Source organism: Exophiala mesophila (assembly GCF_000836275.1).
Source record: "Exophiala mesophila strain CBS 40295 unplaced genomic scaffold supercont1.2, whole genome shotgun sequence".
Taxonomy (NCBI): Eukaryota; Fungi; Ascomycota; class Eurotiomycetes; order Chaetothyriales; family Herpotrichiellaceae; genus Exophiala; species Exophiala mesophila.
Window position 1 is genome coordinate 635833 of NW_015622505.1, and position 22836 is coordinate 658668.

Sequence of the window (22836 nt, forward strand, 5' to 3'; positions counted from 1 at the left end):
CCTATTCACGTGATGAGAAGTGTCCCCTGGGTTCCTGGCTGCACTGGTTGCGACAATAATGTTATCAACTTCACCTCTTCAACATGCAGTTCAACTTCTCAATGCATTCGTCTATGGTAAGTTCTAAGCTTCTCAACTATCACCAAATACCAGCCTGCCCCAATCCTCCCATGTTCCCGCCTTTGATAAATCTCTCCTTCCTCCCTTTCTTGACCAGGCTGCGATCCCTAGCTGCCTGCACTCACTTTTGAGGGTGATTATAGCTAATCGAACTCATCTCCGGTTCCTCACAAGAGTACAATTCTGATTTTCACTGGATGAGGCCATCAGTGTAAATGATTGTTGCCGCCCTTCACTTTTCACCACATGTCACTTCCCTGTTTCCCTTCTAGGATGCTCCGAATGCAACGGCTGATTCTGAAGGTTCACTGAGAGGGCTGCAGCGCTAGAACAGACCAGAACACGCAGTGGAGGTTAATGCAGCTCATAACGACCTGGCGGCGCCAGGCAACATCAGACGCCGCTATAATGGCGCCGCAAAGTCTTTCTGCCAGACTCGCAAACCTCATAAATTCTTCCTCTGTCCTCAAGATTGTTTGTTCATCATGATTGACGACTTCCCCATCTATCCTCTTTCCACCTTGATCTCACCCGTCACCTTAATCGTCTGGACCCTATATCGTCTTCCTCAACAATAGACCTAACAGCAGCTACCTTGAATCCCTTCGTGCCAGAAATGGCCCAATATGGTCATCACCCAAATCCTCAATTTCATGGAGAACAAACGTTTCCTAACAGCTTTGACCACAATCATCCCGAACACATGAGATTTAGAGACAATTCAGTATGTATCAGCATCACTTTTCTACCCAACTCTCCCGAGCAATACTAATCCATATTTGCCCAGCTCTCACAGACCCCAATGAGCACTCCTCCGCTTTTACGCTGTGATACGAGAGGGATCTCGATCCTTTTTGCTGCAGGCGGGGAGATCAACCACATCGGACTCGTGTCGTCCCAAAACGATGACACCCAAGCTCGAAGCCATGGGCTATTGACGCGAGAGCATCAACAAATGAGCATAGATACAATCATTTGCACATGGTACAATCCATCCAAGGTTGTCTGGCTTCATTATGGCGATCCTAAATCCGCAAAACATGCTTGTGACAGACTTACGACAAAGATACATACCAGAATGATCAAACCCGAACTTGTCCCGCCGAACTCCCAGATCAACTCTACAAATCCAGTCTGGACTGTTCGTCTTCCAAATGTCCATCCACATACAGACAAGCGAGAGATACTATCACACCTGAAACACAACCCTCCCCTCAGTGTGCTGCACAGCCCACCCACGATCGACAAGACCGACGACGAGACTGTCGAATCGATCTTCACTGGGCTCAACCACTTTGGGCGACAAGTTCGATCCTTTGACGTAATAGCCCTTCCGTGGAAAGGTCAGCTCAGGGCTTTCGTAACCTTTTCCAGTCCGATCGATATTGAGTCCACACTTCAGTTACACAACAGACATATTGCGTCCATCGGCTCAAAGATCTTTGTTGAACGCAAGGTGACCGCCAGAATCAGCCTACTTTCTACCGTGTACTACGCCATCAAAGCAGACATGTCCGCCTTGAAGTTCGATGACACCGACGAGCAGCAGGACCGTATTCGAATCACAGCCGCTGCAGGTAAAACTTTTTCATTCATGTCCATATGGATCGTTGGTTCCACAACACTGTCAGTGACAAAAGCCATGATCCAAGTCCAGTTGCTCACCAGAGGCATGGTCTTGCTGAACCATCGTGGAGGTCCCTTATGGGACGAATTCTATGCCAGCGATGCGGGATCAGCAGAGATACAAGGCCACAATAAGCACGGACTGTTGTTCCTATATCGAGACTTGTCGACCAGACGCATCCTCGCATATGGTCGGAAGGATCAGGTCATGAGTGCTCGGGGTTCTTTGATGGATGGAATTCGCTCTCGCTCTGGAAACCTTCATCTGATTCGCATGGATTCTGGCTTGACTCAAGAAGCTAAAGAGTATGGCTTGCTGCATTTGAGATCCAGATTTGGCCAGCCCCTCGTTCCTGTTCCAGACAGGCAGAAGGACTGTTGCATCCCTTTCAATGGGAGCAACCAAGACGCCGATTACGCACAAAGGTTTCTCACTGACCTTGCAGCGAGTCCAGGAAATCCCACGAATTCATCACGCAGAGACGCATGTCCGATCTGCTTGAATAGGATCAAAGACTCGATCCGGCTGAGCTGTGGTCACCAAGTTTGCCGCGCTTGTCTTGAAGCCCAATGTCGAGTGGCGGATGCTCATGGACTACCCATTCGATGCTTTGGAGCGCAAAAGACCTGTCTAATGCCTGTATCGCTCCAAGATCTCTCCAAGTATATGCCAGGCGCCATACTAGACCGACTGCTGGGGAGATCGCTGGATGTGTATCTACGGAACTACTGGGATCGATTGCAGCAGTGTGTAACCACGGGATGTCCCAACATCTTCCTCGTGACCGACCCGGCAAGGCCACATGTCTGCTCGCGATGCCTGATCTCTATCTGCACAAGGTGCAAGACAATCAGTCATGAAGGAATCAACTGTCAAGAAAACACCCGTCTGATATGTGGGGAGCAAAAATACGAGAGTTTGGAAGCCATACCGACAGTGACGATCCAGCTGGCAGAGCTTGTCCTAGGTCGCCGACTTCCCTCGTCCAGCCATGCACCCTCGTATCGAGTGTTTTGAGAGCAGTGGTGCTGTCTTTATGTCTGTCACGCCAATGATGATTGCTGGTCCTTGCGCTGTTTGCATGTGAAATCATGTGGCAATCGAAAACGGGCATTCAGCAAACACAGCCGACATCTTCGGATCAGCGACAATCCCAATTTTTGACCTTCTTGCCTTTAAGCAACACATCAAAGTTGTGCTTGTGCATCCTCATAGCTCATAAGATGTGCGTGGTTGAATTAATGACCATGTCTCAGAGGTGGTGGGTGCAGGCGTGTGGCGCATCCTCCATGGCGTCTCACAAACAAACACGAGATGCGAGCATGCGATAGTTTCGAGGTTGCTGAGGTACGGGCCTCCGAAGTTGAATAAATCGACCGGCCACGGTTAGAATGGTAGGCACACGGGTCAACTCTCTATTCCAGAAATAGCCTTACCGAGAGGTTGTTTGTTGATAGGAATGGGGCTAGAGGTGGCCGTTTTGAAATTCAAAAGAAGAAGCCTCTAATAAAAAAAAACGTCAAGACAGCTCAAGCTTTCGGATCAATATCTTGGTGATAAAACGTGCATTCGAGTTTCAACTTTCCCAGTCCCATAGACTGGCATGAGTAGCCAGACAACCGATCAGCCTGAAGTCTTATCACGAGGTCTGTAGAAAAGACAAACTGCAAATCAAGTGAAATTCATTACCGAAAACAAACACGGAAAGAGGGACAGAAACAGTTATTGTTTGTTCGTCGACGATAGCGTTACCAGGACGCCATTTTGCTGCCAATTTCTCTCATCTGTGTTGGGCTGACTCGTCCCTGAGAGACAGTTGTTCAACACAAGATGGGGGGGTTGGGTCCAAAGAACTAGTTCAGGATACGAGTACATTCAAGTTACAAGGGAGCCCCCTTCTCTCTGTGCTTGGTTTGCTGAGACAAAAATGTGGTAGAAGAGGCCAGTCAATCGCCTTTGTTTCGACAATGTTAGCACCCTTCCTGCCATGGCAGTCTCTGCAAATGTCTCCCTGCGACTTTCGAGTCGCCAGTCTTTTTTTACCAATCTGTACATGAGACAACCAAACATCAGCCAGTGGGAGGGTTTTATTTTTTGGGTTGGTGTGTGTATTAAGAGCCAGCATCAACTTTGCTCCTGACCCTTCAAGCCGTAGCACCGTAGAAAAAAGTGAGGACTTTGTGTTCCGGGAGGGATAGCAATTGGAAATACGTTTCCATTTCTACCATGCGATGGGAAATCCATCGCAGTCAGCTCTATAGCCTCTTCAGATCATGGTGAGACCGTCCGAGGCACACCATTACTGATGATTTCCTCTCTGTGGGATGAATGAAAATACCCTTGGGAATCTCCAACTTTTGAAATCATCCCCAGCCAGGAATTAATTTAAGCTTGCAGATGTGCTGCCTTGAGATTTCTCAAGGTCAATGCTGAACGAGACGCTTGCGATGCAAAAATGGTCCACGTGGGACAATGTGTAAGATGGGAAAATCTGTGCTGGCAACCCAGGACGACACCCGAGATAGGATGATCAACATTCTATATTGCGGTCCGTGACCAGGTTCCTTTACCTGCTTCAATAGGTTTCACCACTCCATCGATGTGTCGATGACGAAAACTGAGGGACATATGACTGTTGAATGGTGTTGGGTGTAGGTGTAGGAGGAGCGTATTGGTTAGGTGCGTTGAAGGTTTTCTGGGTGGTTCCGAACATTTCACCCTCGGGAGTGATTGGTGGAGTGTAGAGCCCGTGTTGGGTAAGCGATGGCAGTTGTGATTTCTGAGGCGTCGCGAACGTGGGGAAGTATTCGTTCACCGCAGGTTTGGCAGCGACTGAAGGAGGGGTGAGCTCATAGGTTGGTGTCATCGGGGCTCGAGCAGCGGCAGACATGGCGGCTTTCTGGGCAACGAAGGTGCTCAAGGTCCGAGTGACGCTCGAGTACCTAGCTCCTGCATACTTTCGGGAGAGAATGCTAGAAGGGTCGTGGACCTTCTGGAGGAGGGCCATTACAGTCTCGCTGCAGAACTGAGAACCAAATTCGTCAGCTCGAGGTTGGTTGCGGCAAAGGATGTGTCGGGCAAGAACGAGAGCGGATAGAGACAGGACCGAGGAACGCTTCGAGACAAATTCACGGTCGTACATGGCGATCTCCAGGATGTAAAGAGTCAGATTCTCGAGCTCGGGATCGTAAACGTTGTCTTTGACGGCAAGGCGCATGAAGGAGTCGACAGTAGGGTGACCAATGGCCCAACCCAAGGTCGAGAGGACGTGCCACTCCATCTGCAAGAACATGTCGTCGTCATACAGGGAACAGCACATTGACTTCAATTCTTTGATGGTTGGAACCTTCTCTTTCTTGTCCCCATACTTGGCAGCAATGAGTAGTGCAGCACATCCCACTAACTGGTAGTGACGCTTGTAGACGACCCGCTTTGAGCAGTATCGATCCAAAAGGTTGACAGTCAAGAACAAGGTTTCGGGCAAGAGTTGAAATGCTGAGTGGGCCTCGACCAAGAAATCTAGGAGGTAGGGTCTCATGAACCACTGAATTTCGGTTTGGATGTCAATAGAATCGACGTCAGGCATGGTCTCAAGCTGGGGATCATGATCAGTTGAGATGCTTTGTTAGGCAGTCTGTTCGAACTTACATCCATCTTCAGCATGTGCTCCAACATGTCTTGCTGATAATCGTCAGAGTCCCGCTGAGAAAGCTCTGAGGCGAGGAGGTGCTGTTGGTGCCTGGCACGCTCTTTCGCCTGAGATGCTTTGTTCATGGCTGCTTGCGTGGGCTCGTCGAAGATCTCGACGACACTGCCGCTCTCGTAACCACTATCGTTGGAACCAAATGACGACATTCTGTTGAAAGCCATATTGAGAGGACTTGATGGAGACTCGGGAGTAGATCAAAGGTGTGGTGCTAAAGGTGAAGAAAAGTCAAGCCTCGGGAGAGGTACAATTCACGACGAAAATAAGTGAGTGACAGTCGTTTTAATTTCAGAAAAAAGAGTGAATGGTTGCACAGTGTATCGTTGTGCGAGACTGGAGGTGGCCAGGTGAACCAAGGATAGAGTGAGTAATTTTCTAGGCCGGAAGGCTGAACCGTGCAGCAAAGGTTAGCTGCAAGGACATAGATTGTGCGGGGTTGGTAGCATGTACCTAGGAAGGGAGGATGATGAGAAGACGGATTTCGCGACCCTCGTTACTAGGGATCAGCACGAATGCTGGACTAAGTCAAGGATCGGAATGAGCATATGAACTCTGAAATGCTCGTGCGTAGGTAATGCGTAGGTCGAATGAACGCCTCCGCTTTGCTGAGCTTGGAACTCGAGTATGGAATGTCGACCCTGAATCTGATGTCAGTCAAGTCCTCGAAGAAAGACAGAAGAGCTCTGACCTGGAGCCTTTGACCGTCCGGGATATGACTTGGATCAGGAAGAATGTCGTGAATCTGTATGACTTGTATTAGTACACAAGATGCTCCAAGACCATGACGAATTGTCGAGATTTTGACAATAGGCAAACGGCAACAGCATTCAAGCATTGATAATGTGAGTCAGGGCGTCGACCAAGGGGGTGACAATCATCTGGCAGTGACCAATGGCCAGCTGTTTGTATGTCCAAGGTGTGTTTGTTCGTGTGGAATAATGGTCGACAGTGTCCCCTAAAACGACTCGCTCTTCTTCGATTGCACAGGGCAAAAGTGCAGCCTTGACCCTGAACCAGGGAGGTACGGTGGGCCGACGACACAATGGCAAGCCAGTTTCCACCTCTTTCATGGTTCAGCAGCGTCATCACATGACCATGTGCTGTGTCGTTACGACTTGTTCGAGGTATCGTTGGGATGGTAGCGGACCATGGTGGTGACGTTGGACTCGACTTTGGCCTCCAGACTCAAGGTGGGCAGGGGTGCTTGTGTGCTTTGCAAGCGAATCTCGGGGGAGATCCAGGGAAGCTGGCTCACCTTTCTATCAGACGAAAGATTGACGACTGCAATCAAGGACCCAAGGCAGGAACGTTATCCAGAACGTTCTGCAAAACGAATGTCGGTTTAACGTTGCAGAGAAAGGTAGGCCTGGTGTCGAGGGAACAGGGATGAGGCTCGGGCTCTGTTAGAGATGCAGGTTGGTTGGGGGTCAGGTGGGAGAAGTCGAGAAGAGCAAAGAGATACTCGAGGAAAAGGTGATGTATCTATTTGTCCAGAGATGGAGGAGGAGAGGAGGAGAAAGGATAAGGGACGAGGTCAGTGCCTCATGGATGTGTGGGAAAGGACAAGAGAGGAAATGAAAGAGAACAGGAGACGTCGGTGGTGGAAAGGAATCAAAGTAGCAGATGGGCGTGGAGAGTGGAGTGTGGAGTGAGGGAACGCCGAAGAGAGGTCCAAGGTCCAAGGCCCACGGTTCAAGATCCAAGCTGCAACGAGCAACGGTCCAATTGTCAAGAGAATTGGCTGGCCAGGCAGAGTGAGCTGGCAGAACAAGGCAGGCCAGAGGCAGGAGAGTGAGAGGTTGACAGGAGGAGCTTGCACTGATTGGGTGCTGGGCCAGCCCAGACGCTTGCAGGGATGACAGGCACGGTTGTCCGTCGACGACGACGACGTGCAGCACCACAGGCACCACAAGAGGAGAAAGCACGGGAGCCAGCAATAATACCCGTATTGTGCGCTAGGTCTCAAGCCGGCCGTGCCAAATGACCCAACAGCCAGCCGTGCCAGCCAGTCGTCAGTAACCACCAAGCATGCCCGTCAGCAACCTTGGATGCCAAACTACCAACTCCAGCCGCAGACTTTTGCACAAGAACCACTTTCTGGCCCAGATGTGGACAAGGTAGTGAGGATCATGTCGCAGTGGTCCGATTTCTAGTCAAATCTAACATGCACCTACGACGTGAGAAACTGTTTTCTGAGACTGTTACGAACTCTGTATCGAAACGGGGGGGAGCCAAAACGTCTCCACGATGGCCAAGATTGGATGTCGATGATTATGGTGGCGGCATGGACGATCATCCATTCAGCGGGCGCGAACCCTGAGTCCCTGGAAACAGCTGTCGGCCGCCTGCACGGATCCCTCAATGGGTACCTATCGTCGGGGTGTGCAAAGCCTATTGTGGTGTTTCTGGTCCTACAAATCTTAACTAACTCTCGACACTTGCCTTCGACGCCTCCTTAACAGCCCCTGGAGGTTTACCAGAGCTGTCAAGCAACCTAGCTGGGCATGCTAGGGTACGCGCCGAGCACTTGGTCCTGTCCCTCGCCGTGTTGCGTTACCGTCCTCAGCCGCCATTCGGCAGCGCCCAGTGCCTGAGCACCTGTCACTCATCTGATACGACAATTTCCCGTCCGGTGGTCAGGATTGCTGGCAGAGACTACGTAGACCATATTTGCAAACAATGCTTCACGTACGTGAAAAGCAAACGCAGTACAAGAATGTCCGATCGGCGGTAACAATACCACCACCACATTCGCGTCCATGCAGATGACTTGGCTGGGCTTTTTTTTCTTATCAAGACAACACACGAGCCATGGCCCATGGCTGAGGTGACCCTGTGGTCGCGTGGGCTGGCGAGTTTCTTCGGAAAGCGCGTCAGGTCGCGTCATTGGAGTCGTGTGGTGGGCAGGTTCCTGTTTTTAAACTCACCTAATGCCTTTCTAATGCAAGCCCGAGGGCCTTAACAAGTGCCAATACTTCGGGGCCAAAGCTGCCGGAAATCTGCCCAAGCACGTCTTGACGAATCTACGTCTACGAAGAGAAACACCTTTGCTAATCCCCCTGCTGATTGACGTGAGACGGTGATGCTGCTTACCTCGTTACGGAGAAGAGCAGCATCACCAACAGCTCAGGCTGATTGCTCTGACTCGTTCCTTTTGTACTTCCAGCTGGTGTCTTGAAATATGAGATGCTCGCTTAAAACTCGACATTACACGCATGGCATGAGTTGAGGCAAGAGTGCCTTGGTCACACGTTTGGCTTTGTCGACCATGCAAGATATGATATAGCAGAAGAGTATTTTCGCCTGCCACCCTGCTCCCTACAAATTCTGTGGAACCAGAGAGCTGTCAAATCCTGGAATACACCCACACAAGCATGACTTTTCCCTTTCTGGCCCGCTCTCGCCTAATTCGAGCTGAGATCGAGACGATCTTCCTATGACCACATAGGCATGGCGCCATTCTTATCCGCTGCGGCGTAACTTGCAGGCGTTCCGTGGTCCCGCCGTCGGTATTTCGATGTGGTTGTCCAAGTACTGAGTCCTATGGTGGCTGTCTGGGCTCTGGGCCGTGGCACACAGGCTATCTGGTCACTGACATGGGTGCCATCATGGTGTCCCAGGTAACTCTGCCGGGCCATCAAGCCATCTTTGCTGGTTCTGGAAACCTCATTTTAATCAAGCGAACGCCAGCCATCCTTGACTGCCTGCGAGAGTTGCACAATACCTGCACTCCTGGTAGACGTGCCGTAGGGGTTTAAAGTTGAAGACACGCCCAATAATGTCTATCTAAGCGGTAATATCATTGAAGTTGAGAGTTCTTGGGCTGTTCTTTACCTCGGACACCTTTGTGTAGCACATGCACCCCCAACGCTCTTCCAAATTAGTGACTTCAAAGCCTATCAAATTTAGACCGATGCATCTACAAGCAACGTGACACAGGTGAAAACAGTTTTGTTGTGGTTGGGTCTGGTACAGCGTGGGCACCCACTAGATGACGTCGCAGTGGATGTCGTTAAGACGGTACGAGCTGGAGACTGCATTACTTTACCTCTAACGATGGAGATCGCCTGTCGAACATGAGTACAAGTCGTAGTCTTCCGACAGTACATGTTGCCAACACACATATACGGAGTAGGCACATGTCCGTTCGATCATTGTGCGTAGTCCCGTGATTGATTGCCTGGCTGAGGAGCGGCGGTCGGCAGTCACCCAGTGTCAGAAATTCACGTTCCATCGCTCCTGTCGCACCGAGAATTCCAAGCCCCAACCCCTGGGGGCATTTAGGGCACGGGTTTCGAGGCCGAAATGGGACTTGGATTTGCTTGCCGTCAACACGACGCGCAAAGAACACGCGACAATCGAAATTGGGAAATTGACTGCATGAGATATGTGGAGCTTGGTTCCTGCCGTGTACTCCATAAGGCCGATTCGGAAGCGGAAGGTGTCGAGAAGCATGCAGGGGTTCGGGTAAGAGCGATTCCATTTGCGGTTGTGCCACGCCTGTCACTTCGATGCTCCTAGGCTTGAACCAGCCCTGCAACCACCCCCGCAACGGGCGGTAGACAGGTGCCCACTGCTGCCCTCACGGGGTTTTGTAGGGATCAGTGCTGGTGATTTGCTCTGGGCAATTTGGAGACTGAGAGACTCAGCGTCGAGAGTGCCATTCCCCGTAAAGTGACGGGCTTCAGGCATGAACCAAGGCTATTTGTGGCAGCGGCCAAAGTTTCGCACTGGCCTCCAGGGGGTCCTTTGCCCTGTCCGTGGCTGACCCTGTGGTGCCCTGCCCTGCCGTTCCTCTACCATCTTCTGCAAGATGCTCAAATCTCACTAAAGAAAATACAAGAGGATGGACAGGGTCTTGAACACGCTCCAGCCAAACCTTCCCTTTGTTGCGGAGAGGCGAGGCGGTCGTCGATGCTCTGACCTAATCAAACCAGTTGGACATAAGCTCACCCGAGGTCCTCTAGCGACGACACACCGTCCACCATGTGAACAAGCCTCCTTCAAACTACTCCGTACGGAGCAGGCGAGTCGTGCCAGTTCGACATCAACCACGAACCCGTGTCTTGACATGGTTTTCCTTCCCAATTCCACGGACAGTGCACACGACCCGACACGGCGGCTGGCAGAAATTTACCGTACTGGGATCACCTTGGAGCGTCGTGAGCGGGAGCGTCATCCAGTTCACATAATAATAATATCCTGGCGTGCCTGGATCAGATTCGTCATTATTGAGCCCTGAGAGATAGGAACATGGGGGGACATATCAAGCACAGTAAGATCAACTCCCTGACATGTCGTTCCTCGTCATAGCTCGCAATTTCCTATCAAGACTGGACACGCTCCGTCACTGTTTCGTCTCGATGTCTGGCATTACATACATGATCCAAGGCTCTTCGTCGGTGGCAGCGTTGACAGTGGCAATGGACTTTGCCGATTGCCGATCATTGCCCTTTGGTGTTGATGTTGTGCATGTACGTACAGCATATCTGCGACGAAAACCAATCACTACAGAGATAGACTCTATGGTAAGGATGATAACGATCACGATTCATCAGGGCATGTCGTCGTTCATTCCGTTTGGGAATGCTGCCAGAGCCTTCGATTGAATTCTTTCTCGATTCGTCAAACCGCAAAGTCCTGCCTGTCATTCATTGCGCATCAGATGCATCTCTGTCACTATATTCGATCTCGGCATCAATAGTTTTAATCCATTCCTTTCAGAGAAGGAAGTGACAAAGTGTCTATTTGTGTGCGATAGCATGTTGCGATCAATATCAAGCCATCATCGCCCGCCATAACTGCTCCGAAAAGCGCCGACAAGGTCATGAGGCTCTGTTTGGTTAGATACTATACTTAGAACAAGATCAAAATTCGGTACCGAGCAAAATCACGTACAATTGTCGTTGCCGCACCCGTTGTCCTACCAATGCACACGCGTATGAAAGGAGAACATCTTAGAAGACGTGACGCTTTCTCGAACAAAGCTGTTGTCTATCGAAGCCAGTGTGGCAAGCAGATTGGTCATCGCAGATCCCTTTAGACTGAAAAGTCGATCATTCTGTCACTGGGATATTATCAGGACGAATTACGTGAGACCGAGTCGGTGACCGCCGAACGCACGGGCAAGACAAGATCCCTCCCCTCTCTTCATCAGATATCGCTGCCCACTATCGCTGTCGCTGTCGGAAGGTGAACCAAACACGATTTGGATCCATTTTGGAATTAGGGTAGCATGTCGATCATTCAACGATGTTGAGGCTTCGGGGCTGCCCGGGTAATGTAGAAGAGGCTACTGCAGTGTTGTTGATATTGGTTTTAGTTTGACTCAATAAGAACAAACAAACAAGCTAGCGAAGCGAGGCCATCAACAAGGTCATGGAGATTGATACAGGAGAAATTGCGAAGGTGTCGAGGGGAGAAGAGGAGATGATAGAAGATTGCTCCAAAGATAGAAGCGGTCAACAAAAGACCATGCCAACTTTGTATATTTTTAATCAAACTGCCCTATCCAAAACAAAACTCACCCTAGCCTCGCCTTCTGCCACTGCTACTACCTGATTTGGGTGTTGAAGCAGGGCTACCAGTGGTTTTCTTGCTGATGTTCTCATCAGTAGCGATTGCGGCAGGGACTTTCTGGCCCAAACCCTGGGTGCTGTTCTTCTTGACACCCAACTCTTTGGCGTGGCCAGCTGTAGTTGGGCTGTTCCAGTAGTAGAGCATCTGGGCAGCAAGGATGGCATTGAGGCAGAAGCCAGCGATGAAACCGTACAGGATGAGCTTGTCATCGACCTCCTGCAAGGTGGTGTAGATTCTGGTCAAGGAGCCGAACAGATAGTTGAAGACTGCGAACGCGGACAATTGTCCCGTGCCTCCCTGGTTGTAGATGGTGAGGATCTGTGGCAATTTGCTCGCAATACTCAATGCGCCAGCCCCAGCTTGTAGTGATTTCATCTGCGTCGTGCTCACCATCGTATCGGACACGATCAGCGCGTACACGGCACTGCCCACCGCGGCGAGGAACGCTCCTGCCTGTGCACTTCTCTTCGAGTATACCAGGATCAACACGCTGATGACAACGTCCTGAATGGCGATCAAGCTCGTCTCGCCATACGTGCTGAAGGGGAATCCATTGCGGATGTTGTACGCCAGGGTGATGACAAAACTCGCGGTTTCTAGAAGGTAACTGCTGAATGAAAGTCCCTCCGATGACTGCGACTTGACCAGTTTGATGAGCTGCGGTACTTTGACAACCGAGGCGGCCGTGATGATGCCTATTCCCAGTGCTTTAGACACTGCCAGTGACACGCACTCGGGGTGGCGCGAAAAGTCAATGTCGAGAAGGAGTGCATTGTGGCAGGGTGCTCCCAAGAGGTTGATGATTGCATCGTTGATCGGGCCTGGGAGGTTCGATGTGATGGGCAAAAGGTATGGCTTGAGTGGGTCGAGTACGACTTGTTGTAGTTGATCCATCTTAACGGTGTTGCGAAGTTGGGGGTGGGATCAGACGGTGGTGGTGGTGGCACTTGATGGTGACGTTTAACAAACAGAAAACGCGACAACAAAGAATAGTTCCCCCGCAGAAAGCGGAACCGACGATTCTTTTAAAAGCCAAGAGGGGAAACCTCTTGCCTCCAACTGGCCAGGCTGGCACCTTCCTCCCCAAATGTGTCTTGGCAGTGCCATCATTTCAGACTAGTCTATCATGTGACCTTACACATCATTCAGGAGCTTCAGCCTTCCCAGGCCGGCCAGGGCATGGCCCCTAAAGTCAAGTTGCAAGCACTACGCGTCGCCACAAACTATTCGGAGTTGCAACGCCAATTGTTGGCTGTATTGTACAATATTGTAGTGTTACATATTTTGGTAGCTTCTCAAAGATATTCATCTCAAGTTCCTCGTCAGGCTTTCACTGACACCGCTGGCGACGGTGTCATCGACATGGTATCAGTAATCTTCAGGTGATAGGTCTTGAGTTGGTCTTCGTTCAGCCACGTCGGCGATCCCACAAATTTGTCTTCTCCATCAGCTGTCTTTGGGAAGGCAATCACATCCCGTACGCTGTTGCGTCCAGTCAATACTGCCATAAGACGATCAAATCCCAGGGCAAAGCCTGCGTGTGGGGGACAACCGCTGCTCAGTGCACCGAGCAAATGTCTGAAATCCTCGATACGCTCGGGCTTCATCTTGAGTACATCTTTGAATATCAACTCTTGCATGTCGGATGTATGAATACGACGTGAACCACCGCCGACTTCAACTCCATTGATCACTAAATCATAGTGATCGCCGATGATATCTATCGGGTTTGTGATGAGCTTGGATAAATCTTGACCAGGTTTTGGTGCAGTGAAAGGATGGTGTGTGGAACAGATGCCTGCACTGCCACCCTGCCCAGGCGCCGAGTCTTCAATGGGAGAAAACAGAGGAAAGTCGACTACCCAGATTATGGAGATTCCTTCTGGGGGAGACAGAATTCCGCGTTCGATGGCAGCTGCGTAAACATCCCTCCGCAGACCGCCGAGTGTGGTTGAACCACCAGTCAATCTGGAGTTCGCACGCGTCTGTGCAATCAAGATGTCTCCGGGCTCGGGTTGAAAGACTTGCTCGATCTTCAGAGCTGCGTCATGCTCGAAACTTGCTAGGCCGCTCATCGGTTTTCTGACATCATACACGGCGATTCCGGGCATCCCTTCAGAGTTGTTTGCGTATATTGCTGAAGTTGGCAAGTCCATGAAGCTTCGTATAAACTCGCCACTCTCAGCAGGCGAGGTCCCTTGCATGTTAATCTTGATCATCTCCACTGCAGGATCTTTTAGGGACGTCATCATGCCCACGACATTCGGAGGAAACCAGCCGTCGATGCGCTTGATTTTCGATCCGAGACGGATATCCGGCTTATCCGAGCCATAAGATTCCATGACGTCTTGGTACTGATAGGTTGCGAAGGTCTTGTCTACATGAAGATCTGGGCACGCGGTGGGCAGTATCGAATTCACAAGCAACGTCCTGATGGTGTCCATGACAGCTTGGCTATCTGCAAAAGACATTTCAAGATCGAGCTGGTGGTTGTTAGGCGGCGAATCGACACATTTGAGACTGGACATACCTGTGTGAATTCCGGCTGCCGATCGGCGCGGAGGTCCTCATCTCGGAAGCATCGGGCAAATTGAAAGTAGCGAGATATCCCAGATGCCATAAGAAGCTGCTTGTACTGCTGAGGGCTTTGTGGGAGAGCATATGCAAGACCCTTCTTTCTTGTAGGTACGATGAATTCTCTTGCGCCCTCTGGTGTAGACTTGAAGAGGATTGGAGTTTCAATCTCCTCAAATCCCGAAGACACTAAATGTTGGCGGACTCGAGTCGCAACCTGGGTGCGCAATTGAATGCGACGACGGAGGGCTGGATCTGTCCGGAACTGAAGATGACGGCCTTCAGGGGGAAACGCCGTGTCAACTTGGGCGATGACATCTGGAGGGAAAGTGTTCAAGGGATTCAAGGTTTCTGCTTGTATCTCGAGCCGGGCGACAAGGTTGACATCTCCGACAAATGGGTCGTGTGTAGCGACTGTATGAACAGGTTCGCCCGTTCCATTTTGATCAACATTGTCGCGAACATGCTTCAAATCAGCTTTCTTCGCGCGTGGTGGTTTCCTTGGAACGAGTATGCCTTGGATCTGGACAGGTGTGTGAGGTCGAACATATCTTAGCTGGTTGTATATATCTTCTGTGCCCTGCTCCGGTGGATCGATCGTGGATGAAGATGTGAGGGGTTGTCCCGACGAAGGTAGCTCGACGGGCTTCTTGTCGTCTTTCACAATCACCTGAACACTGTATTTGAGGCTTGGGTCCACCAGTTGGAGGAATGTAAACCCTTTTCCTTGCCGCTGTGAAGTAACATAGCCACAAATCTTTATTTCGTGTGATCTCGTTTGGACATCGATGTTATCGGGGGCCAACGCCGCGAGGTCGTGCCAGGTTGTGAGAGATGTGGATTCGTGTATAGCTAAACCATCAGCAACGATGAGTATAGGGCAGGGAGAGTCCTACATGTGCGCTCGAAATTGACAAGGGATTTGTATTGGCTCGTGTCCAACTCTGGTACATGACTGGTGAGCACTAGGGCATGATGTTTCGAGATGTTCTGAGGCTTGACCAATGTTGAGCCTGCAGCATTTTCGACAAGTTTGGACTTTGAATCTTGAAGGGTTTCTTTCACTGAAGTACTTGAACAACGAGTAGATATAGTACCAGTCACAGAATAGGTGGAATGACCCAGGTATTTTCGACTTCTAATGTACTTCGAGATGCAGAGGTAGGATTGCCGGAGCTGCAGAGCACGGGAAGCAGCCGTCGGCGTTCCGAACACCATGTCAAGGCGTAGCAATTCAGAAACAAGAGTCACTACTTTCCACTGACGGTTTGTATTGTATGAAGAGCTACAATAAGTTGTCGCAGCAGGAGACTGGCCTACGCGAAATGTTCAGGTGCATTTAATCAAAGTCCGAAGTTTTGCCGGAACATCCATCTCCGCACAAATTTGACGCAGTCGATCCTCCAATTCTCTCTTCTTCTTTCTCTCATCCTTCCAAGTTTTGAACATGTGAGTCTATACCATTTAACACGATCCAAAAGCATAGAACTAACAAGTTTCTAGATGATGAAAGCCTAGCGTGTGACTCTTTGATCTGTTCCTTCCTTGAATCCTACAAGCTCTCTCTTCGGAGCTTAAGTGGCCTGTAGGAGGACTGGTTGGTGACTATGATATCGGCGTCCGGCACATCTCTCTTGTTACATTAACGGACGCGATGAAGGCATCTCTGATCTAAAATTACTTGGAAGGATTTGTTCACTCTTGTATGAGTGACATGATGGGAATATGGCACAACGGCCGAGATAAGATCCGCTCAACAATTGATGAGGTGAATTACTGGCCTTGGTCATTCGAGCTTTTTGCCACGACCGGGACTGTATCATAACTCTCTTCCATGAACTGCTTCCAAGCAGCTAGTGCGGCTTCGAATTGAACGGTTGATCCACCAAATGCGACGCTTACATACCCCCGCAGGTCAACAGCTTCGCCGTGATATGTGGCCGCAGGTACGACCAGAAGCCCAGTTTGCGAGAGAAGGGCGTTGGAGAACGCTTCGCCATTGACGGGTTTGCCCATTTTGTGAAATTTGAGCAAAGCTGTTGTTCCTGCGAGTGGCTTTACCCATGAACACGCCCAACTGTGTTCACTAATGAAAGCCTCGAGAAGGTCAAGGTTGGCCTGACACAATCTGATGTTTCGTGCTAACAAAGCATGTATGCACCAATCACTCACTGCTTCTGTAGCCACAGTCTCATCTAGCTTCGATATCGAGGGCGTGATGAAAGACTTCTTTTGTTTGCAAGCAGTAATAATTGACTGATCTCTCGATGCAATCCATCCGACATTGATACCAGGTAGGCTGTATGCTTTGGTTATTGAGCCAACGACAGCTACTTTCTTGTACCCGAAGTTGATGGTCGAAGGCGAGAAGTCTTCGTGTGAGGGTAGAATGGAGTGGAACAAAGGGCGAAAGGTTTCATCGGCGATGATCAGAATGCCCTTTTCTGCGGCCAGATCCATCAGCTCTTCGAGGACAGGCTTCGGCACGATCGCTCCGGTGGGATCGCAGGGACTTTGAAGAATGATGGCCTTTGTGTTGTCCTTGATGTCGCTCTGGACATCGTTTGCTTGTAGCCGCCACTTGTTAGCTGATGTAGACTTCCAATATGTGACTTCTACCCCTAGACTCCTCGAGATCTGTACGAATGAATTGTTGGCTGGGGATTGACATATGACATGATCGCCCGCAACTAGAATGGAGGACAGTAGTGTGAATGCTGCAGCAGAAGGACCAGCTGTGAGAATTATGTCATCCGCAGTGACTCCAGCGGCACGAGCAGAATAGAGCGCGGCCAGATTGGTGCGGAGGCCATCTCCTGTCCGCAGACGATCTTCAAGAGTCACATTGTCCAGAGACAACGCTTCTCTCGATTTGTTCTTGTCTTCGGATATTTCGAGCAGATCCGACACAGATAGCGGACTGACAGACGAAGTAGCCAGGTCATGCTTGGCTGACTTTTGACGTTGCTCAATCCACTGGTACCTTGGGTCAGCAGGGCTCGGCAGACTCAATGGAAGCAATTGGAAATACCTGTCTCAGGTCAACAGGTGGTGTGTTGGTCGTCATCTCTGGTATGGCAGTGTTGAGGATCGAGAATGGCAAATCGAATATGAGAAGCGATACACAAGAAAGTGAAAAACTACATTCGTGGTTATTGCAAAAGGGATCCTTTGGTTTGGTAACGGCCTTTTCGTTGAACGAATATATTATTACTATTATTTGATCCTAAGCTACGGCGGTTGTTACGGTCGTGCGGAGCGGAACTCCAACCTGGGATTTTGGTTGTTGCCCCACGGACAACCGAACCTAATAAATAAAGCGAGAGCTGTTGAAAAACTGCCTCGAAGTATTGCTGTATCTCGTAGACCGCAATTTGTTGGTTGTAGGAGACAAAAGAGACCAGTCCAATATGATATTTTATCGAGGAGAGGCTTTTGTGAAACTCTCAGATTCTGTTGCTTGTGTCTGTGTGATTCTTTCGGCTGCTCGGCTCATTGGACTCTGGAGCACATCAATCGACACTCACTCATCACGCATCATCCAGTAGAATTTCCGATTCTGGTGCGGTCTGGTCTCCGCACCCCGGCCGGCTCTAACTAACGAGCTGCTCGATACAGTGTGGAAGACAGGCACGCGGGGAAAGGATATTTGTAGACACGAAGAGGCATGGACAGTACCCAAAGGATGAGAAGAGATAGCTCCTGCAATCACCGCCACCTAAGGGTGCACTGGGGTGCTTCATGCCTATATGCGCCAATCTAAGCCCGCAAGTTAGTACCTAATCTCGTGGGGAAGAAGGGTTACATCATAGCAATTATTACTCTCTGGAGTCAGGATATACGGAGTACTGTTGCCTGGACTCCGTAGGTTAGCAACCTAATCTAGGTACCTTTAGGTAAATAAGTGGCGCCAGACGATTCTTGTTGCAGTTTACTACTGTGTGGAGTGATCTGATACGCTATCTCGCTACAATCGCTCTCAGTTGCTACCTGCGAGTATACCCTCGATCAACTCATCAACCTTGCAAGCCAATTCCTCGAGACTTTTGTCGTTGACTTCCACTGGTCCCTAGTAGCTGTTGATCGAATGATGCCTTCTCCTCTACTCTCCGCCTCCCATCATCAGACTTCATAAACCTTTTCGACGTCCCATCATCCAAGCCTGCCAGCGGCATCGCAGCTTCAACGTCCTCTCAACTCAACGGCTTGCTGGACGAGCTTCCAAGTTGAGGTGCAGGCTCCAGCCATTCCACCTCTCGGTTTCTTTCACGTGCGACAACTCGCGGCCCTTCCTTCTCGATGCACCTCCATGGCTACCCGGTTGCACTCCTCGCTGCTGGCTTTGTCCTCACTGCGGCGGGCTTTCGCAATGACACCTCCCCTGCCTTGACCCAGACGCCACTCTACGGTCTTACCGACGGCTGCCCTCCCTGTCCAAGATGTTTTGATTGCCACTACGATGAGTTCCACTGTCAACAGTTTGCCAATTGCAGTAGCTTGAATGGGAAATGCGTATGCCCACCAGGCTTTGGCGGCGACGACTGCTCCGAACCATTGTGTGGTTCCCTCGCCGATGGCAAGAACCGTTCCCCGCGGCAAGGAGACCATTGCGACTGCAAAGATGGTTGGGAAGGTGTCAACTGCAACGTCTGTACTACAAACGATGCTTGTGATGCAATGACCCTGTTTGGAAGAGGAGGTGTTTGCTACCAGAAAGGCCTGGTCGTTCATGAGAATTATCAAATGTGCAACGTCACCAATCAAGCCATTCTTGACCAGATCAAGCCTCGCATCCCCCAAGTCACCTTCTCCTGCAATGCGGATGATGCCACTTGCAATTTCCAGTTCTGGGTTGATCAGAAAGAATCCTTCTACTGTGCTTTAGATACCTGTGCCTGGGAAGCAGCTGACACCACTGTCCGCAATACCACAAAGTACACCTGCGAACACATCAAGTGCTCATGCATCGAAGATCGATTCCTATGTGGAGAAGACGGTTCCGTCAACATCGACGAATTTCTTGCAGAGGAGATCAAGGGCCCTGCCTCTTTCTTCACCCAACACACCTACGGTGGAAGCTCAAAGGATGGTAGTAGGTTTGAAGAGCCCGCCATGAATAACCTCATCTCCATGATCTTCGGCGACGAGTACATTTCTCTCTCTTGCAGAGCAGGAGAGTGTCTTTATGAGGAGGATGTTCCTGGCTATACACCCCCGATCAAGGAGATCAACACGCCAGTAATTGCTGGTGTGATCGCTGCTGTTGCCTTGTTGATATTAGCCATTATTCTCGGCTCATGGTACCTTTCGCGACGAGCAGCTCTGAAGCGTTGGGGTGCAATTCGTCTTGGAGACAACAGTGAAGATGACCCTTCCAAAGCCATGATCAACAACACGCCCATGGCGTTACAATTCGAAAATCTCCACTACAATCTCAAAGGCAAAGAAATCCTCTCAGGCATCTCGGGAATTGCTCAACCCGGCCAGATCATGGCTATCATGGGTGCTTCTGGAGCCGGCAAATCCACTTTCTTGGACATTCTCGCTCGCAAGAATAAACGCGGCCAGGTGTCTGGTAACATGTATGTCAATGGCGAGAAGATCCTCGACAACGAATACCGAAACGTCATTGGATTTGTCGATCAGGAAGATACCCTGTTGCCTACTCTTACGGTCCATGAAACCATCCTGACAAGTGCCCTGCTGAGACTGCCCGCCGACATGGGCGTCACTATCAAAGAACAGAGGGTCATCGAGGTGATGCAACAGCTGGGCATCTATCACATCAAAGATCAGCAAATTGGTTCCGAAGAAGGCAACGGTAGAGGTATTTCAGGCGGCGAGAAACGTCGAGTTGGGATTGCTTGTGAGCTTGTCACAAGCCCTAGCATTCTCTTCTTGGACGAACCAACAAGTGGCTTGGACGCCTTCAATGCCTTCAATGTTGTCGAATGTCTCGTCACGCTGGCCAAAACATACAACCGCACTGTGATCTTCACAATCCACCAACCTCGGTCCAATATTGTGGCTCTTTTTGATCAACTCGTCCTGCTTGCCAAAGGACAGACCGTCTACTCCGGACCGTTTTCGAACTGTCAAGCATATTTCGATCACGTGGGGTATTCTTGCCCGCCTGGTTTCAATATTGCCGACTACTTGGTCGATCTTACTATGCACGCAAGTATGCCTAAGCCAATTATCCTGGATGACGTTAATCAAGATTTTGTCGAACGTGAACGCGACGGTCTTGGTACCTCCTCGTCCAGCACTCGAGCGGTCAAGTCGATTGCAAGTGCATCGAACGTCAGCATCGACACCCATCGAGAGCCTTCAATTCGACCGAAACAGAAGAGACGCATCTCTCTCAAGCAGAAACAGGATCGTCAATTATTCACTCGCAAGAAAACCAGTGGGGATGAGACGCCACCAACGCCAAAAACGGATGACGAGGATAATGTTCTATATAGAGCAACTGGTAGCATGCGCAGTTGGCTGCAACTGTCGAAGAGGGATGGTTCCAATCCACCTCAGATTCTTGAAGACCCAGACGATCTATTGCCGGACGTCAATACCGATCTTGATATCTTGGTTTCTAGTTTCAAGGCCTCCGATGTTGCACAGACCATTCACGACGAGATTGCCACCTCGATCCACGCCGCATCATCAGCCAACGGCCAGATTTCAGAAGGTGAATCATCTGAAGCTGTGACTGGTAGCATCAAGGGATTCCGAAGAGTCAGCCTACCACGACAATTCCTCATCCTATCGAAGCGAACATGGCGCAATCTGTATCGCAATCCCATTCTGATGCTGACTCACTACGCGATTGCAATTGTCCTGGCTGTATTTTCCGGCTACCTGTTTTATGGTGTGACCGACGACATTGGAGGTTTCCAGAATCGACTGGGCTTATTCTTTTTCCTCCTCGCACTCTTCGGATTCAGCACTCTGACCAGCTTGAATGTGTTTAGCTCGGAAAGATTGCTGTTTGTGCGAGAGAGAGCCAATGGGTACTACTCTCCAATCACATATTTTGCAGCCAAGGTCATCTTTGACATTATTCCACTGCGACTGATCCCGCCAATCATCATGGGTATCATTGTCTATCCGATGACAGGCTTGGTGCCAGCCTGGAGCAATTTCTTGACATTCATTCTTATTCTGGTCTTGTTCAATTTGGCTGCTGCTACGATATGTTTGACGATTGGTATTGTCTTCAAAGATGGAGCTGTGGCTAATTTGATTGGAAGTTTGGTCATGTTGTTCAGTCTCTTGTTTGCTGGTCTTCTCCTCAACTTGAACCACGACGATGTGACGGCCCCCTTACAATGGCTCGAAAAGGTAAGTCCTGTTGGCATAATACTTCACATAAGAATAAAAACTAACACCAGCTACAGTTATCCTTCTTTCATTATGGATATGAAGCACTGCTTGTCAATGAGGTCGCGAAACTCAGGTTGATCGACCGTCGATACGGTCTCGACATTGAAGTTCCTGGAGCTAGTATTTTGAGTGCCTTCGGATTCGACAATCTGGCACTCTGGAGAGACGTGATGGGGTTGGGAGTGTTTGGAGGAGTGTTTATCATCGTCGCGTATGCAGCGATGCATTTCCTCCTTGTCGAGAAGAGATGAGTCTGGATTCGATGGACAGATGCATGGATAGGAATTGGGACAATCATACAACGCACAAATCATGTCACAATGGATGCATACTGAAGCATCCACTTTGGAGTTAAACTGGGGTTTTAGAACACGTATCGAAACTCGGACGGAACGAGGGCTCGAAAAGACATTACGGAGTATATGATTGTATCTGCAATTACTGTAGCCTAATAATATGCCGCTATCAATTTTGAACAGCTTTCTGGTCCTAGAAATAGCTCCAGGTTTTGAACACTGAACCGGGGATCAACAATGTCATATTGTTCACATGATGAGAGGTAATCATGGACGGGCAACACCTAGAACATCAATTCAAAAGAAGCACCAGTCCGGATTCTCTCGGAAGTTTCTTACTGACTGATTGGGTTGTCTCGAAACAACCGGGTCAAATGGTTTGATCCGCGACCGATCTCGGAGTTCTCCAATATGCGGGGTTGGGTTGGGTTGGGTTGGCGTGGTTGGGTGATCGGAGGAGGCTGTTGGACTCGCCTGACCATGACTTATGACTGACTTCGCCGTTCTCGTTCTTTTATTTACCTTCCTAGGAATGTACCTTAGGTACTCAC

General features: G+C 49.9%; 6 protein-coding genes across 7 annotated transcripts; 2 read left to right on the forward strand and 4 right to left on the reverse strand.

The window, feature by feature from the left end:
* Positions 1 to 1198: 1198 nt before the first annotated feature.
* Positions 1199 to 2764, forward strand: PV10_02149 (uncharacterized protein; the record flags this gene model as incomplete). Its single annotated transcript, XM_016366432.1, has 1 exon — positions 1199 to 2764. One exon carries the CDS (start codon positions 1199 to 1201, stop codon positions 2762 to 2764), a length of 1566 nt encoding a protein of 521 aa, XP_016225950.1.
* Positions 2765 to 3400: 636 nt separating this feature from the next.
* PV10_02150 lies at positions 3401 to 7201 on the reverse strand. Of its 2 annotated transcripts, XM_016366434.1 has the most exons (5): positions 6709 to 7201; positions 6142 to 6195; positions 5904 to 6091; positions 5396 to 5841; positions 3401 to 5342 (listed from the first exon to the last, which is right to left on the reverse strand). In XM_016366434.1, the coding sequence occupies exons 4-5, from the start codon at positions 5615 to 5617 to the stop codon at positions 4323 to 4325; spliced, it is 1242 nt and encodes a 413-aa protein (XP_016225952.1). In that variant the 5' UTR covers positions 5618 to 5841; positions 5904 to 6091; positions 6142 to 6195; positions 6709 to 7201; the 3' UTR covers positions 3401 to 4322. The 2 variants fall into 2 exon arrangements, with proteins under 2 accessions (XP_016225952.1, XP_016225951.1); XM_016366433.1 differs by having other exon boundaries at positions 6142 to 7201.
* Positions 7202 to 11880: 4679 nt separating this feature from the next.
* PV10_02151 (uncharacterized protein) lies at positions 11881 to 13001 on the reverse strand. Its single transcript, XM_016366435.1, has one exon. The coding sequence runs from the start codon at positions 12924 to 12926 to the stop codon at positions 11982 to 11984; it is 945 nt and encodes a 314-aa protein (XP_016225953.1). The 5' UTR covers positions 12927 to 13001; the 3' UTR covers positions 11881 to 11981.
* A 265-nt stretch (positions 13002 to 13266) lies between these two features.
* PV10_02152 (aspartate-tRNA ligase) lies at positions 13267 to 15866 on the reverse strand. Its single transcript, XM_016366436.1, has 3 exons — positions 15503 to 15866; positions 14563 to 15458; positions 13267 to 14515 (listed from the first exon to the last, which is right to left on the reverse strand). Exons 1-3 carry the CDS (start codon positions 15822 to 15824, stop codon positions 13355 to 13357), a joined length of 2379 nt encoding a protein of 792 aa, XP_016225954.1. The 5' UTR covers positions 15825 to 15866; the 3' UTR covers positions 13267 to 13354.
* A 267-nt stretch (positions 15867 to 16133) lies between these two features.
* Positions 16134 to 17779, reverse strand: PV10_02153 (uncharacterized protein). The gene is made up of 2 exons (XM_016366437.1): positions 17638 to 17779; positions 16134 to 17582 (listed from the first exon to the last, which is right to left on the reverse strand). Exons 1-2 carry the CDS (start codon positions 17671 to 17673, stop codon positions 16380 to 16382), a joined length of 1239 nt encoding a protein of 412 aa, XP_016225955.1. The 5' UTR covers positions 17674 to 17779; the 3' UTR covers positions 16134 to 16379.
* A 775-nt stretch (positions 17780 to 18554) lies between these two features.
* On the forward strand, positions 18555 to 22467 carry PV10_02154 (uncharacterized protein). Its single transcript, XM_016366438.1, has 2 exons — positions 18555 to 21947; positions 22004 to 22467. The coding sequence occupies exons 1-2, from the start codon at positions 18906 to 18908 to the stop codon at positions 22238 to 22240; spliced, it is 3279 nt and encodes a 1092-aa protein (XP_016225956.1). The 5' UTR covers positions 18555 to 18905; the 3' UTR covers positions 22241 to 22467.
* The last annotated feature ends 369 nt before the right edge of the window (positions 22468 to 22836 follow it).